At 38.1% G+C, this 16,367-nt stretch overlaps 1 protein-coding gene and 1 non-coding gene across 2 annotated transcripts in view; both read left to right on the top strand.

Moving 5' to 3' along the window:
* Positions 1–16,367, top strand: part of PTAR1 (protein prenyltransferase alpha subunit repeat containing 1) — a 50,569-nt gene that overhangs the window by 18,342 nt on the left and 15,860 nt on the right. Inside the window, exons 3-5 of the mRNA XM_045065078.1 lie at positions 2,715–2,781; positions 12,178–12,282; positions 14,069–14,282. Of these exons, the coding sequence (XP_044921013.1) occupies positions 2,715–2,781; positions 12,178–12,282; positions 14,069–14,282 (386 nt within the window). The remainder of the gene's footprint in view (positions 1–2,714; positions 2,782–12,177; positions 12,283–14,068; positions 14,283–16,367) is intronic.
* On the top strand, positions 2,192–2,298 carry LOC123387542. The gene has a single exon (XR_006601985.1). It is a non-coding gene; the product is annotated as a U6 spliceosomal RNA (small nuclear RNA).

Below are 16,367 nucleotides of genomic sequence, written 5' to 3'. Positions count from 1 at the left end.
CCTTACTCCAGTAAGAATTAATTTCAACTGTTTTGGTGCTTCCCAAAATATGGTACATGTTTCCAGTTCATCATTATTTCATTTTGTCTTACATAATTCTTTGTATGTTTTCTCCAACTAAAGGGTAACCTTCTAGAAGGCAAGATCGGGTCTTATTTATCATTTTATCTCTTCTGCCAGTCTTAAGGGCCCAGTTTAATATTTGCACATAATCAGTAATTGGGATATTATGGTATTAAACAAGTTATGGTATAGAAAATTATAGTTATTTTTCTTGGTAAATATTAAATTAGTGCCAACAGCTTATAAAAGTAAAAGAATGAAGAGGTTAATAATTAGGTTATCTTTATAGACATATTGTATTTATGCATATAATGACTTGTAATGAGGAAGATAGAGGTCAAAAATGTATTCTAGGGGCACCTGGGTGGCTCAGTGGGTTAAAGCCTCTGCCTTTGGCTCAGGTCATGGTCCCAGGGTCCTGGGATCGAGCCCCACATCAGGCTCTCTGCTTAGCGGGGAGCCTGCTTCCCCCTCTCTCTGCCTGCCTCTCTGTCTACTTGTAATCTCTGTCTGTCAAATAAGTAAATAAAATCTTCAAAAAAAAATGTATGCTAATCCTAGCTCTCATTTATTGAATGTTATAGTAATGAAATGATAGGCTCACAATACATGTTAATTTCATCAGATGGTTGAGAATTAAATAATTGATTTTTTCACTTAGAATATTTTTAAAAGAATACAGAGTTAAATTTATGCATGCTTTGGGGTTTTAAAAAGTTCATTAAACACTGAGATGTCCCAACTATTTATTATAGACAGGTATTTTAATTGCCATGTAATTAAATTATTAAAAACAGTCAGATGCTGGGGTGCCTGGGTGGCTCAGTGGGTTAAAGCCTCTTCCTTCCGCTCAGGTCATGATCCCAGGGTCCTGGGATCAAGCCCCACATCAGGCTCTCTGCTCAGTGGGGAACCTGCTTCCTCCACTCTCTCTGCCTGCTTCTCTGCCTACTCGTGATCTCTGTCTGTCAAGTAAATGGATGGAATCTTAAAAAAAAAAAAAGTCAGATGCTCACTTTGCCATATACAGATTGGGTGCCCACAAGCAAATTATTTAAACTCTATAAATGTCAGTTTCCTTTCTGTGAAGCAAAACAAGAATATCTTGAGTCATAATCATGAGAACTCAATGAAATAATGTAAATAAAAGACCTCCAGTGGTGCCTGGTATACACTAATGCTAAATAGTTATAATTACTTTTATTATTTTATTTTACTTGGTGTTTGGTTGGTTAATATGAGCTTGGTAGAAGTTACTTTAATTTCATGGTCCTACATTGATCATCTTAATCCTAAAATTCTCTTTTCAGTTTTAGTAAAATGAAGATAATATGTCTAACTGTATTACTGATTTTGCCCTATTAAACAAGCTTATGGAGCTTATTTGAATGTATGGAAATTCTGATAGTACCATGATTGTCAAATAGCTAATGAATATTGAATAAAAATGAAATATTGTTTAAAAATGAAACTAGAAAATACTGAACAAAAATGAATAAGTATTTATATTAATGATTATAAATTAAAGTTATAAAATAAAACAAAAATAAAGTATAATTTTTTATCTGCTGCATTCATTTTTAAAATACCATTATATAGGTTAGAGTTACAGGGACATAAGTGCACTCCTGTTATCTTGGCAAAATGAGTAGAGGCTGTTCATTTGAAGGACAGTTTGGAAATGCTTAGTAGGAGCCATACTGGTGTTTGTATTGTTTGACATAGTAGTACAACTCCTGGGAATATGTACTGAGAAAATAATCTGTGAGACAAAAAGTGTGTTTACGGTAATATTATCTATAATAGTAAAAACAAACAGGAAAAAACCTAAAGAATGATAAAGATAAATGATAGTGTAGTACACTAAGGGTTGTTTTGCAGCTGTTAAAAATGCATACTATAGCAGTGCTGGAGAATGCATGTCAAATAATATTGAATGGAAAAGAGAACAAAGTGGTGCATTTATCATTGCTATATGACTATGTAAAAATGTGGGTAAGAAAGGGTAATCTTTGCAGGCGAATGTAAATGAATTGTGTTAAATGATTAAGAGTGGGTCTTTTTTCCCTTTCTGAAAATTTGCAGATAGTTATTGAAATATTTGTGGAATTAAAAGAATAATTGTATGGTGCTCGCTTCGGCAGCACATATACTAAAATTGGAACGATACAGAGAAGATTAGCATGGCCCCTGCGCAAGGATGACACGCAAATTCGTGAAATGTTCCATATTTTATGCGGTTTCCCCGTGAGCTGCCGCACTTCGTGGAGGAAACGGTATCGCTCAAAGTGGAAAAAAAAAAAAAAAGAATAATTGTATGGAAATTATATTTCTTTTCCTTGGTCAATATTAAAGTAGAGCCAAAAACTGTTAAAAAAATGAGTGAATAGTCTTCGTAGCCATATTGTATTGTAAAGTTATTTCAGAGTCAACTTTTAAGAGTAACTTTTATCATAAAGTAGAAAAAAATCTTGAGGGTAATCTTCATATTTCTGATGGCTTAGAACAGGATATCTGCCATTAAAGTTGTTATGACATAATATATATATTAGTATAACATCAGGTACAGATACACAAGATATAACTTAAAGAAAAGCTAGGCTTCAAAGGGTAGGACTATTAATTTTTAATGGGATTTCTCTTTATTTTAGAACTGATAGATGTCACTTGCACCCTGCTGCTTCTAAACCCAGACTTTACCACTGCATGGAATGTGAGGTATGTCATTCTCATCAGTGATAACATGAAGCTTTATCCAAATTCCTGAACGCCTATAAATCCCATGAGTTGTTAGCATTTTGAAAAACGAAATATAAACCATGTATCTCTGGCATTTTATGCTTATTTCTTCTACCTGTCTTTATAATGTCTCCATGACAATTCTTACACTTTGCTCGTTTGTGCATGTTTCTGTCTTTTCTTCATAAACTTCCCTGTCTGAAGTAGAAATTATCATTGAAATTATCGTACACCATTTGCTTTTATTTTTCTTCCTTTTTAAAGGAGCAGGGGCAGCCAACATAATTGGTTGGTGTGTAGGGCATTGGTATATGTATTAGTGAAGTGTAGTAGAAAGTGTGTAAGAGGAGGATTCAAGGCCATGACATTTTAGTCTCGATTTAGTCACTAACATTGTGACCTCTGTGGGCCAGTCACTTGAAGTCTCTGGCACTCAGTATTTTGGGAAGGGGGTCACATTTTATTAATATCTTAGTTCCTTAATCTATTTATTTTAGCTTTAAACACAAAATAAATTTTATAGGAATACCAAAGATCAGACTAGGTTCTTTTTTTTTTAATTGAAGTTTTTTCAGTTAAGCAATATGTATGGTTGGGTTTGTTTTGTTTTGGTTTTGTTTTTTTAAAGAAAATGGTGATCTCTTAGACTAACACAAATTTCCTTAGAGGAAAGCAGAATACAAGTTCTGGATGAATAAAAGTGAAGTCCTATTGAACACTGTGAATCCATTTTAAATTTTCCTATAGGAGAGAGCCACAGATTATGGTTATCTTTAAAGATGACTTAAACAGGGCACCTGGGTGGTTGAGTGGGTTAAGCCTCTGCCTTTGGCTCAGGTCATGATCTCAGGGTTCTGGGATCGAGCCCCACATCGGGCTCTCTGCTCATCAGGGAGCCTGCTTTCCCCCCTCTCTGCCTACTTGTGATCTCTCTGTCTGTCAAATAAATAAATAATTTTTTTTTAAAAAAGATGATTTAAATAGTACTTTATTTAATTTTCTCTGTATTTTAAGGGAGATTACATTTTGAATTAGTGTTCTATGATACCTACTGAATTTTGTATCTACCTACTGATTTTTAAAAATTAGGTAATTTCTATTATATGTCTTTTTAAATTGTCTTTTGAATAACTAATGATCAGATATTTAGAGTAAGGAGTAAGAAAAGTATAGAATGAGATATAAGGCTTTAAAATTTTTGTACTTTTAGAGTTCTGATTTTTCTTTTATGGAAAGCACCACCACAAGTAAGTAAAAGGCAAATGTTCATGAGTGACTGCTGTATTATAGGGACACACTACAGCTTTATTTATGATCTCATTTAATCCATCCAATACTTGACAGCATTTGTTCATTTATCAAATATTTATTGATGGGGCGCCTGGGTGGCTCAGTGGGTTCAAGCCTCTTCCTTCAACTCAGGTCATGATCCCAGGGTTCTGGGATCGAGCCCCGCATCGGGCTCTCTGCTTAGCAGGGAGCCTGCTTCCCCCTCTCTCTGCCTGATTCTCTGCCTACTTGTGATCTCTCTCTCTGTCAAATAAATGAAATCTTTTTAAAAAAATTATTGATTGCTGTATGCTGAGTTCTAGGCACTGGGAATAGAACTGTGAGCAAAACAAACAAAACCCTGTCCTGGTGGAATTTTATTCTCAGGGGGTAGAAAAGAAAGACATTACTAAATGAAAAATACATTATCAAGTGGTGTTTAAATCCTCTGGAGAAAAAGTGGGACAAGAAAGGGAAGACGAGACAGAGGATGTGAAGAATAGTATTGCAGTTCTAAATAGGGGGCATTTGAGCAAAGACTGGCGTGATTTGGGGATCAATCTGTGGGTTCTGGGTAAAAACATTCCAAGCAGGGGGAACAGTAGCAAGTGGGAAGAATCTCAGTGGTGCTGAAAGTGCTCTTGGTGCTCTGGGACAGCAAGGCGGCCAGTGTAGCTAGAGTAGCTTGCAAAAGGGAGAGAGTGATGGACCAGACCTCATAGGGCTTTGTTGATCTTCACATGCTGCTGGAGGAACTTGGAATTTTCTCAGGCTGAGATAGGAAGGTGTTAAAGCTGAGGAGGGACATTATCTCACTTGGGTTTAGAAACTGTAGCTCCTGTGGCTCCTGTGGAAAGTGGACTGAAAGAGTGCAGGGATCCGTGAGGAAGTGGAAGGTAGGCAGTAGTTGTGGTGATTTAGGTGAGAGATGCTTGTGACCTGAGCAGAACTTAGCAGTGGAACAGGTGAGAAGTAGTGATTCTCCCTGTATTTTATGAACTGTATAAGCTTTGACTGTATTTAAACAATTTTAAAGACAGATGATGAACTGGATGCAGGAAGGAGAAAGAAGAGGGTCAGGCTTGACTCTGGTTTTTGGCCTGAGTCACTGAAGGGATGGGGTTGCCCTTTACAGAGAGGAAGAGGAAGCAGATTTAGGTGGGGAGAGCCGGGTGAAGTCAGGAGTTCAGTGTAGCACATTGTAGGTTTGTGTGCAGGAAGTTGTGTAGGAATCTAAAGTTGAGGCAGGAGTTCTAAGCCTGATATAAATTGGGAGTCACTAGAAAATGGGTGGTATTTAAGGTCATGAGATCATTGGAGGGATGTGTGTAGCTGTTGGAAAATTGGAAATTACGTAATATTCATGGCTCACTGGTGATTCACGTTGTATTTCTGTTGGAGGGCTCTTGTGGAGTTTGTGTGGTGAGGAAGAATGAGCACGGGAAACCTTTAGGAGGGTGCTATGAACTTAAAATTGAGAGCTTTCTTAAGGGTAGGGACCATGTCTTTGTTTTCCAAGCATCCAGCCCTCTAGTGCCTGGCACATACTTAGCTTGTAGACTGGCACTGAAAAAAATTAAGTTCAGTGAAAATGAATTGAGGGTAATAGAGCAGGAGTACCATTTTTATACTTGTTCTCCAGTTCCTCGTTATTACAGAGGGTTTGAAAATCCTTCAACAAGACTCTTACTAGCATAATACATACATATATAGTTGTATATACGTACATACACACACACATATATATAATATATTGTATATTTTATAGGGTAGTACAGTATAGGAGAAAGAACCTAGTCTTAAGATATGTGGCTGTTAGTCCTTTTTCATTAATTAACTAGCAGTGGACTTTAGGCAAAACCTTTAGCTTCGCAATAGCTTTAGTTTCTATAAGAGGTTTGAACTAGGTAATGTTTTTTTGCTTTTTTTCTTTAGATTTTTTAAAATTTATTTGACAGACAGAGATCACAAGTAGGCAGAGAGGTAGGCAGAGAGAGAGGGGGAAGCAGGCTCCTTGCTGAGCAGAGAGCCCGATATGGGGCTTGATCCCAGGACCCTGAGATCATGACCTGAGCCAAAAGCAGAGGCTTTAACGCACTGAGCCACCCAGGTGCCCCAGAACTAGGTAATTGTTTATGATTTCTTTCAATCTGTTTTTAAATTTTTTTGTGGTTTGGTTGTGGAAAGGGAAAATTGCTCCATAAATCTAACTTCAGTGATATTCACAGCAATTGATTTTGAAAATTATTCTAATAAGATGATTAATAAAGTTTTGTGCTAGATGAATAAATAGGAAACCTTGATTTTAAAAGGATCCATTGTGGCTATGTATTCTAGTAAGTTTTAATTTGTATTAGTAAAACTAATTAAAATGAAGACATAGAATCAGGAGTACATTTTATGCAAAAACCACCAGCTTTAGAAGTAAATGGGTCTAATCTTACAAGGTCTCTTGCAAATCAGATACTCAACACTTTATGTTAAATTTTTGGTATTTTTCTTCTGCAGTAACTGGGAAACATTCAGTTATTTTGACTGTATTTTTATAAACTGCTAAAAGATAGTATTAATACATCAGTTGTTCTTTTATAGGTGTTTTGGTCTTAGGGGAAAAAACAGTTGCAAGAATGGGTTTTTGAACTGATTTCCTGTAATTATAGTGAGTGATGGATATACTTTTAAAAATCTACGTGGTTATAGAAGAAAATCGTCTCTTTTGGGACTCGTGGGTGGCTCAGTGAGTTAAGCCGCTGCCTTCGACTCAGGTCATGATCCCAGGGTCCTGGGATTGAGTCCCGCATCGGGCTCCTTGCTCAGCGGGGAGCCTGCTTCTCTCTCTGCCTCTTCCTGCCACTCTGCCTGCTTGTGCTCTCTCTCTCTCTGACATATAAATAAAATCTTAAAAAAAAAAAATGGTCCTTTTTTTACTTTGAAATTCAATGTATTATTCCATGAAAGGGCTGGACTGCATAACAGTGTCCTATTTTTTCCATCAGTCTATGAACATAGAGTAAGCAAAACCTCTTTGAGTAACTAAAATAGCTAACACCAAGCTTCAATGTTCATGTCCTTTACTCATAGCCTATTAAAATTGGTGACCTTATTTTATGTGGATTTGATGTCTGGTTCTGGCACTTTGAATTCACAGAGCTTCAGTATAAGTTACGAATTCTCCCCCAGCTTCAGTTTTCTCATTGGTAAAACTGAGATAATACTATGTTGTGCCATATGAAATTGTTTTTTTATAAAACAAAAATAGTTCAACCTAAACATCCAGATCCTGATGTCTTACACCATTCTTTAATAAAAGGAAACAGGCTTCATGAAGAAATGTCTGATTCTAAGACCAAGGCAGGAAATCTCCAAGATTTGTCTGGAATATCTGAAAGTGCCAGACAGTAAGGAAGTGCTCAAAAAACCAAAATGATGGAAATATGTCAAAGGCTTCTAGCGGTCAAAGCTGGAACAATCTGAGCCGTAAAATAACATAATATTGGGTTATACCCTAAGGTATAAAATGATGTTCATCCTGACATAATTGAAGAAACAAATAGTAGACAACAGACAAATCTCTCATATAGAAGGATTCCAAATAATTGATCTAGGCAGCCGCCTTCGAGGATTTCAAGTGCAGCTCCCTTCCTCCTTAAGTGTAACTTCTTCCAAAAAGTACAGTGGAGAAACCGGGCATGGACCATCTTAGCCAGGTAATCAAGGTCAGTGTCAGCCGTGACAAGTCATGCTGGTATTTTGTGCCTCTGACCATGATGTGATAAAGATGGCACTTAACCTTTTGTGATCTTTTCCTCCTCAAAACAGTAATCTAACCATAAGAAAAACATATATAAAATACCTCATTAGTGCTCATAAAAAGTGGCTCTGAGGAGTCTAGGAGACATAACCAAATATAATGTGATATTCTAGATAGGATGCTAGACTAGAAGAAACACATGTGGTAAAAAGTAAGGAATTCTGAATAAAGGATGGACTTCCAATAGTAATTTACTGGTATGATTCGTCAATTGTGACAAATATACTATAATAATGTATTAGTAATAAGGGAAGTCGGGTACAACGTATGCAAGAATCTCTGTACTATCCTTACAACCTTTGTGTGAATTTAAAACAATTCCCAGATTAAAACTTTTAAGATTTTGTTTATTTTCTGAAGTAGTCTTGATACCCAGCGTGGAGCTCAAACTTACATGAGATCAAGAGTCTCATGCTCTATCAACTGAGCCAGCCAGATACCCCAAAAGTTTATTTAAAGAAACAAACAAAAAACAAAAAAAATCGAGTATTGGCAATTTCCTATATTTCAACTTAATACAGGATTGTTTTGAGGATTAATTTAGATAATGTATGTAAATCACTTAACACAGTGCCTGATTCAGAAGTGTTCAGTAAATGGTAATTTTTAGGAATATGACTCTTACTATTATCATTACTGTTACTTCAGACAGAATAACTAAAGATGCATGGGAAAAAAAGATGGCATTTGTTTATTCAGTTATGCTGTGTGCCAAGTACTGAGCTAGCCAGTGGAGATTTTGCCATGGACAGATACACATAACCCCTGGTTTCTTGCAGGTTTTAAATCAAGTGACAGCAGAGGGAAACTATAATTAATACCTCGAGATAGAAGACACAAAAACTTTTTAAAAAATCAGATAAACCAGAGATGCCTGGGTGGTTCAGTTGGTTAAGCATCTACCTTTGGCTCAGGTCATGATCCCATGAGCCCCACGAGGGGCTCCTTGCTCAGCGGGGAGCCTGCTTCTACCTCCGCCTGCTGCTCCCCCTGCTCATGTGCTCTCTCTCTCTGACAAATGAGTAAAATCTTTAAAAAAAAAATAATAAGATGAACTTTGTAGAACTAGAAAACCCCTCCTCTTTACGACACAACACACGTGGCCTTTCCTTACCTGTATACTTCTCCCCCACATTTATTTGACCTTTGTTTTATTCCTTCCTCCTGTTTACAGTGGATCACCTGAGGCTTTAAGGATGAATCTCAAAGCCCAGCTTAGTCAGTGTGCCTGAAAACAAAGCCACCTCAAATTGAAGGCAGTACTCCATTTCCTCAGTAAAGAAAGTCCAAAAAAATTATTTTAGGCTAATATCATTATGTAAACTTAAAGATATGTGCATGAAATAAGCAAATGTCTTAATATGTTATTTACTTCTTAAATTTAGATACCTTTAAAATAACTTGTTAAATGAAGTATTTGAATTTATTAATTTGTCATTTTCCTACTCAAATTTCATTAAACAATTTAATTTAGATGTCTCACATGGCTTATTGACATCAGTGGCTTTGTCATCACAAGAGTTATTTTTTTTTCCAACGTATCCAGACATTTTCCAGAGCACATAATGTTTACATGTATAGCTTGTTTGAGATACGTAGAGCACTTTTTGAACCCATGTGTGACTGAAATTTTTCTCAAGATAGATCCCTACTGAATGTGTTCGAGCACTTGATTTTCTTTTATTATATCTCTTGGTTAAATGCTAGCTATAATGTAATCATTTACTATACTCCTTTTTAAAGTCATCTTTAAAATTTTTGTTTATGGGACTCCTGGGTGACTGAATTGGTTAAATGTCTGCCTTCAACTCAGGTCACGATTCCAGAGCCCCTGGGATGGAGCCCAGCATCTGGCTCCCTGCTCAGCAGGGGGTCTGCTTCTCCCTCTGCACCCTCATTGCTCTTGTGCTTGTTCTCTCTCTCTCTCTCTCTCTCTCAAAGAAATGGATAAACTCTTAAAAAAAATTATTTTCAAGAATTTTATGATAATATTCAATGCCTACAGTGTTGAGTCCTGTGGCCAGGAATGTTTATTGAATTGATATTTAAATTCTCCTTCTTTTTTTATGATTCTATTAGGTGATCTTTTTAAGCATCCACATATACCATTGATTGGCCTTCTTTTAGGCTAAGATAGCTTCCCAAATATTTTGTGCAAAATAAATTAATAGAGCACCCATAGGGGCATCTGGGTGGCTCAGTGGGTTGAGCGTCTGACTCTTCATTTCAGCTCAGGTCATGGGCTCAGGATTCTGAGATGGAGCCCTACGTCCGTCTCCGTGCACAGCATGGAGTCCAGTTGAGATTCTCTCTGTCCCTCTGCCCCTCCCCGCTGGCTCTCTTTCTGTCTTTCAAAATGAATAAATAAAATCTAATTTTTTTTTTTTTTTAAGGAGCCCTAATTTAAGAAACATTTTTAAAGATTCAGGTATAAAGTGATTCCTCTTTTCTGAAGAAAATTTGGACTATTTCCCCATACATATATATGGGAGTATAGGTAGGTAGTTGTAATAAGGAGAGGTTTTTAATTTAGTAAATGGAAATTAGGCTTAATGTGGCGAATTCCACACCGTAGCGGTTTTTAAACATTGATGTGTATCACCTGGAGTGCTTGTTCAAACACCTTGCTTTGTCACTAGTTTCTGATTCACCGGGTCTGGGCTGCGGCCTGAGATCTGTATTTCTTACAAGTTCCAAGTGATGGTGATGTTGCAGTTAAGGACCTACTTTGAGAAAAACTGAAGTACGAAGTATAAATACAATTATATAGAATAATATTTTGCCCTTTTTACACTACGGGTATCCTGACTTACTGTATAATGAAACCTTACTGATTTCAGAAGAAAAAGGATGCAGAACTGCAAAAGTAACTGGCTGTTGCATTAAATATCCTTTCAGTGACACACAGACTTCCTGTACATTGAAAGAAAAATAGTCAATAAACCCATATGTTAAAGTATCCATAAACCTTTTTAGTATCACTTGAAATTATATCCTGGAGTGAAGTACCTAACCTAATGGTTGTAAAATAAAAACCTTTGTCATCACTGTTCAGTATTTTCACTAAGAAGGAAGTTATCTTCCTTATCAAATAAATTTTAGAAATAGCACATTGCTGTTGGAAAGAAAATGTATAGTGGTAATTAGAAGCTAAGTTCATCTAAGTAGGTGAGGTGTGTGATCTGGGCTCTGGTCTTCTTGGGATTAAAGTTCTCTAAAATAACTGAATTATCAACCCTACCACAGACAGGACTTTTTAAGATTAATAAATTCTAATAAATGATCTAATTTCATTATAATAGATACACTGAAAATTAATTAGGAGTATAATCAGTAATATCAGAGCTTATTATCAAAAACTTATCTGAGAAGTTAAATCAAAACTTAAGTTGTATTTACTTGAGAAATTACAGGTGGAGAGCTCTTGCATGATATTCTTTAAAACTGCATGGGAGCTTTGAACACTTTTAAAATGACAACAAAAACCTCACGTTGCTCTTACTTGTATTTGTATTTCAAAAAGGAATGATCTAGTGTATCAAGGGCCATGCAGGCAATTTACCTGGTAATAATATCTTTTGGGAACTTACCCTAAGTAGTAGTAGAAATGAAAGACATCTTCAGCACAAATCTCTTGTTTCAGAAAATTAAAAACTTGGAAGCAATCTAAAAGTCTATAACCAAAGAGGAAAAATAGCATAGCCACTCAATGAAAACTATTTGATTTAAATGTCTGCTTTAAAGATTATGTAGAACCATGGACTAATTCTTTAATTCCTTATAAAGTAGAATATAAAATTATATGGTAAAATGTATATGTATATGAAGAAAGACAGAGGGAAAATTAAAAAATAAAAATAGTAATTTTGTTAAGATAGTGATTAATGAATGATTTTTTCCTTACACCTTAATCACGCCGTGTGTTGCTCTTTATGTATTTTTGGTAATGAACCATATCATGTCCAGCTTAGGAAGCTAGAACAATTCTTGACCAGTGTTGGATCTGCCTTACAGATAACTGATGTCAGGCCTTGTAAGTTTTAGAAATGAGATAGCCAGAAAACCTCTTTGCCCTTTCCTAAATAGGTAACTAAAGTTCCACTGTCGATTTAAGAGCTTCTGTTTCTGCTTATGAATCCTGTTACTGCAAGATTACAAAAATATATTCTTGATTACTGCGTGTGATACTTAATGAGTTTCTTGTTTTCTTATTTTCTTCCCACTGAGGTTAATAGCCATGCAGTATGTTTGTATGGAAAGGTAAAGTAATGGTTCTTTTCATTTTTCTTTTACAGAAAAGAGCTCATCCTCTCTGGCACTTTAAATCCAATTAAGGACTTGCATCTGGGAAAACTGGCCTTAACTAAATTTCCAAAGAGTCCAGAAACATGGATTCACAGGTGTGGTTACTTTACACCGTAGGTGTCGTAGGGTTCAGAATGCTGGAGAAACAAGTGTCAAGCAGGGTCACATACGGGTTCAGAGTGTGAATTCTAAAGCCAAGTTACCTACTTTCCAGCCCCAGATGCCATCATGTGCTCCCTGTGTGACTTTCAGAAATGATTTAAGCTCTTCAAGCCTCAGTTTTCTCATTCATAAAATGGAAATAATAATTACACCTATTTCAGAGTTAATGGTTGGCTTTCCATGAAATAATGTATATTAACACTACCACAGTGCGGGGCACATATTAAATGCTCAGCAAATTTTAGCTGTTACTGTTCATTATGAACTATCTGAGCAGTCATAGAAATGGCATTTCGATGGTCAACTATAATGAGGAACTTGGGTTTTATAATTCATTCAGATATGTTTCTGGTACAGATGGTTGTGGTGATGGCTGTGGTTATTAAAATTAACAAAATAAGGAAGATAAGGGCAGCTGAGGTGAGTGGCGTAGAGGCGGCGCTGAAGTTGCTAAGACTAAATGCAGAGAATATTTTTAGCGTAAAGGCCTGAGTCAGCCCCAGTGCACGTGAAAAGTCTCGCCATCCTGGCTCTCTGGAGCGTATTCCACTTGGACTCTGTGGAACTACTCAGTTTTGACTAAATGAGATGGTGTGGGCTGGCTTCCTGGGGTCAGCGGGGAAATTCTTCAGAGAAATCTGTTTTCGGTTTACTAAGCCGCTTACAACTTTTCTTAAATCCTGAGCATTTTTAGGATCTTAATCAGTTCGAGGTATCTTCACTAGGATCTTGCCTTTGACTAGCACTGCAGATCAGCTACTTCCATGCTGGTTGTTTTTTCTTAGTAGGAATTGGGATAGCACTTCAAAGAGGCCTGTGGCTTGTGTGTGTGGAGGTCTGGAAAGGAGCAGTGGCTGGGGAGAGCAGTGTTGAATATGCATTCGCCAGTTTCTAGGCTTGTCTAATATTTTATATAAAGCAAGTTTTTGTTTTAGAAGTTAAGTAAAAAAAAACTTCTATTTGAAAATGACAAAATGAGTTTTCTTACTCAATTTCTAGTAACTTCTGGGTTGGAAATTTTTAATCTAAAAGAATGCTTCTTACGAGAAAATACTTGTAAAAACTAAGCACATTAAGTGGCTCAGAGATGCTTTTTTAATGCTTTTCATTTAAATAAGCGTGCTAATGAAAATCTTAGACAAGGGAAGTATTTGTGGATAAAGACATTTTAAAACCTCCTCATAGTTTTAACTAATTATATTGTATCTGTGTCCTCCCAGATTCTATGCTGTAACGTAGAAACCCTGTTAATGAAAGCAGTCCTAATGCAGCTTCTTGTTTGCTGCAAATACACATAGGGTGAGGCATGCAAGTGTAATTAAAGATGTGAACTGTGACTCTTCCTCTGGTATCTACCAGCCATTAATGAGTATCCCCTCCAGCACTGCAGTCCCCCCTCCACGTTCGCACCTTGTCTTTGCATTTTCTGGCCAAGTGGAGTTTCTGAGTTGTTATGTTGGAGTTGAGGCATTCTCTTTCTGACAAATTTTAATGTTCTAGAAAGGTTTCTCTTTCCTCTTTGTCCTTTCTCCCCTCTCCCCATCCATGCTGCCGAAGTTAATTACATCTTTAAAAACAAAAACGACAGGATAATCCCACCTCCCCCAAAATTGGGCTCGTGGACAGGGATTGTTTTGCACTGTTTTGCATTTTGCATTGTTTTGCACCTCTCCGGTTTATGTTCTTTCCTCATTTTCATTCCCACATGGACCTTCCCAGGCGATGGGTGCTACAACAGCTCATTCAGGAAACCTCCTTGCCTTCCTTTGTGACGAAAGGAAACTTGGGAACAGTTCCTGCAGAAAGGACACAGAGGCTGATCCAAGAAGAGATGGAAGTCTGTGGCGAAGCAGCAGGCAGATACCCGAGCAACTACAATGCCTGGTCCCATCGCATCTGGGTTCTCCAGCACCTGGCCAAGCTAGACGTGAAGGTAAGGCTGTTCTTCGTCTCCCGAGCCACATTCCCTGTCTGCCCTTTAAGTCTTCTGACAGTAGTTCCTCCTCAGAAGAGCTTTTAAGGAGGAAAGTAGAGGAACTAATGACCTAGGCGCATGGGAAGGATCTAGCAGCTGATCCCTCCAAGGAAACCCCGGCAATTTAAAAAGTTTGCATTTCTCACCAGTGCAGTTTCTGGCACTCTTGGGGTTAGTATATTGGTAGAATGAGGACCAGTTTAAGCAGTAAGAAGACGGGCCTTAATTCATTTTGCGCTGAAACAGGAAGGGATTATTGGCCTCATAGCGCTGGAATTGCTCTTTCTTAGTGGTCTCTGCTCGTGTGACTTCATGTGCTGAATCAGCTGGCTGCCTTCTCACCATCTCCTCTCCTGGGGAGGGAAGAGACCTCACCTGCTGTTCCCAAACTTGCCTACGTCTGTAAATTACATTAGGATTTCTGAGTCCCACCCCAGGCCTACTAAATTGGGGAGAGGGTAGGATTTAACATCAGTATTTTTCACGGGGCTCGGGGGGTTATCTGGAGACAGAGCTGAGTTGGAAGCTGCCATAGTCTAGACCCTTCAGTATAGAAATGAGGAGATCGAAGTTTCCAGAGAATGTTAATGGCTTAGACTTAGCCACAGTTGCGTCACTTACTATTCATCAGGACAAGAACCAGGTATCCTTTTCTCCTTCTTACGTACTATAGCTTCTCTATATTTTTCTTCACTTCTAACGTTTCAGTGCCATAAGAATGTAGGGCCCTGCTCTGAGAGCTTCTCAGGCTTGAGACGACTTAAAGGGGCCAGAACACCTCAAGTGGTACTTTCAGATTAACTGGGAAGCAGTCTCTCATTTCGTTCACCAGCCCCTTCCTTCATCCCCCTCTCCCCACTCTGTGTCCCAGCCAGAGATTCCTCCAGGGTAAATAAGAGTTTTCATTTCTGGGGAATTTGAAGCCAACAGTTCTGGAAGAGTAGCCCTTCCCCACCAGTTGTGTGTTTCAGGAGGGGAGGCCCCTTAAAGGAGTGGAAAGAGCAAAGACAGAATCCTACTGACCTGGCTTCACATTTTGGCCTTACTAGCTATGTGTGAAAAGTAAGGCTTTCATGTTTCATCTGTGAAATACCAGCTCCACTGCCTGCCTCAGTGGATTATTCTGACAATTTGAGTTCATGTGTGTAAAGTACTGGGCACCTAATAGAGGCTTACCGTATTTTAGTTCCTTTCTCTGTTCCTCACAGATAGAAAGTTTAGGTGAAACTGGCTACCAGTTTGCTTGATCAACACAATGTAATTTATTCATGAAAAAGTACAAAAGTACTGAAACTCTTTCATTCCCAGACAATGCCTTATATGCTGGGTGTGGCATAATGACAGTGAGATTGCTCTCAACAAATTGAAAATCTAGTTGAGAAAATGGATACCAGCACTCACAAAGCAGTTTGACCCCCAGGAGCTGAGGGAAGCACAGGAGACAGTGGGAGCACAGAAATGGCTTCTCATCTAGGCTGGGCTCATTGGAAACAGCTGCCAGAAGGAAGGCTGCTACATTTTCAGGAGTCCGGAGGAACAAGTTCAAGTCATCTGGCGGGCTGTGGGAGATAAGGGTGTTCTTACGGAGTCTGGTCATCTCAACTCCACAACTTCATAGTGTGTAGGGGCTGGGAAGGGGCATGGGGCCTGAGTATAAAGAGAAAGGCAAAATCCAGGTAAGCTGAACAGTCTTTGGAGACCTGCCTGCCTTGATGTAGACCCTTTAAAGTGGCATTCCCTTAAAATCAAGAACACGGTGGTAAAGTGAAATTCTTGTGTTTTTGAGGCTATCTGATGTTGAAGATGACAACTCATTAGTGGTGTGTTGATTCAGCGGCCTGAGTCCACTGCTAGGCTCACATGTTGTCCGCCGGCTGTGCCCTGCCCTTGGTTGAGCTCCATACTCTTCCTTTCCTCCTGCCACTGCAGCTGTCTCAGTGAAGAATGCTGAATTTGCACAATCCTCTTTCTGTTCTTAGAAGCCACTGGGCCCAGCTAGGAGATCATGCCTTCCTGTGCTTTGTCTGTTAGAGGCAGTCATCA

Source organism: Mustela putorius, unplaced genomic scaffold (assembly GCF_011764305.1).
Source record: "Mustela putorius furo isolate JIRA1106 unplaced genomic scaffold, ASM1176430v1.1 tig00003854_pilon_pilon_pilon, whole genome shotgun sequence".
Lineage (NCBI taxonomy): Eukaryota > Metazoa > Chordata > Mammalia > Carnivora > Mustelidae > Mustela > Mustela putorius.
This window is presented reverse-complemented; position numbering and strand designations above follow the sequence as displayed.